The sequence below is a fragment of the Charadrius vociferus genome, unplaced genomic scaffold (assembly GCF_000708025.1).
Source record: "Charadrius vociferus isolate BGI_N301 unplaced genomic scaffold, ASM70802v2 scaffold311, whole genome shotgun sequence".
Lineage (NCBI taxonomy): Eukaryota > Metazoa > Chordata > Aves > Charadriiformes > Charadriidae > Charadrius > Charadrius vociferus.
In genome coordinates, this window is record NW_009646965.1 from 1,156,436 (window position 1) to 1,158,028 (window position 1,593).

The 1,593-nt window shown below is 54.1% G+C and overlaps 1 protein-coding gene across 1 annotated transcript; it reads right to left on the minus strand.

Moving 5' to 3' along the window:
* Positions 1-107: 107 nt before the first annotated feature.
* SOX2 (SRY (sex determining region Y)-box 2) lies at positions 108-1,125 on the minus strand. Its single transcript, XM_009895300.1, has one exon. It carries the CDS (start codon positions 1,053-1,055, stop codon positions 108-110), a length of 948 nt encoding a protein of 315 aa, XP_009893602.1. The 5' UTR covers positions 1,056-1,125.
* Between the last annotated feature and the right edge of the window lie 468 nt (positions 1,126-1,593).

Consider the following 1,593-nt stretch of genomic DNA (forward strand, 5'->3'; position numbering starts at 1 on the left):
AAATAGTCCAAAAAAAAAAAAAAGTCCAGAATTTCTAATAAAAGTTTTTTTGTTGTTTGTTTGTTTTGTTTAGTTTTCCTTCCCCCCCACCCCCCGGCCCCTTTGTCTTACATATGTGATAGAGGGAGTGTGCCATTAATGGCTGTGCCAGGAACAGGTGCACTCTGGTAGTGTTGGGACATATGAAGTCTGCTTGGGGCAGCTGGCTCTGGTACTTCAGCACCTGGTAGATACATGCTGATCATGTCCCGAAGGTCCCCAGCTTGGCAAGGAGCCCTTGAATGAGACGAGGAAGTGACTACGGGGGGACTGGAGCTGGATTCCGTCTTGACCACCGAGCCCATGGAGCCCAGGGCCATGCCCGGGGTCCCTTGCTGGGAGTAAGACATGCTGTAGGTAGGCGATCCGTTCATGTAAGTCTGCGAGCTGGTCATGGAGTTGTACTGCAGGGCGCTCACGTCGTAGCGGTGCATGGGCTGCATCTGCGCCGCGTTGTGCGCGTTCAAGCCCGGGTGCTGCGGGTAGCCGAGCTGCTCTTGCATCATCCCATAGCCTCCGTTGGTCCAGCCGTTCATGTGCGCGTAACTGTCCATCCTCTGGTTCACCCCAGCTCCCAAGGTGGCCCCAACCCCTACCCCAGTCGTCATGGTATTGGTGCCCGGTGCCAGTAAGCCCCCCGGCAACGTATACTTATCCTTCTTCATGAGGGTCTTGGTTTTCCTCCGGGGTCGGTATTTATAATCCGGGTGCTCCTTCATGTGCAGAGCTCTGAGCCGCTTGGCTTCGTCAATGAAGGGTCTCTTTTCCGCCTCGGATAAAAGTTTCCACTCCGCCCCGAGCCGCTTGCTGATCTCGGAGTTGTGCATCTTCGGGTTCTCCTGGGCCATTTTCCGCCGCTGGCCGCGGGACCACACCATGAACGCGTTCATCGGGCGCTTGACCCGGTCCGGGCTGTTCTTCTGGTTGTTGGCGGCCGAGTTGGAGTTGCCTGTGCCTCCCCCCGAAGTTTGCTGGGGGGCGGGAGGTTTCAGCTCGGTTTCCATCATGTTGTACATTCAAACTACTTTTGCCTGGAACCAGCCTTGAGCAGAGAAGCGAGGAGCAGCCGCAGCGAAGTCCCAAGCCGGACTTTTTTTTTTTTTTTTTTTCCTAGGGAGGGAAAGGAAAGGGGGGAGGGGGACTCCCCAAAACCACACTTGGATCAAGATCAGGATCTTCCTCTTCGCTGATGGATTAATAATGCTAATAACTGCTATTATTACCGCCGGAGCCTTGATTTTAAAAAACTTCTTCTTCCTCCTTTTTCCCTTTTCTCTGCCTGCCGCTCTCTCTCTCTCTCTCTCCACCTCAGTCTTAAAGAGCCAGCAAACTACTTTACCCCCTTTTGCAAACACACACACTCTCTCTCTCTGCCTTGACAACTCCTGATACTTTTTTGAACAAGTTAATAGACAACCATCCATGTGATGGGGGCTTGTCAGGGAATAAATGTGTTCGCCCCGGCCAATCAGCGCGCGGCGGCTCCGCCACTGAGGACAAGTCTCTACCCCTGGTTTTGCATGAAACGGGGCGGGGGCTCGGAGCACCGGGACG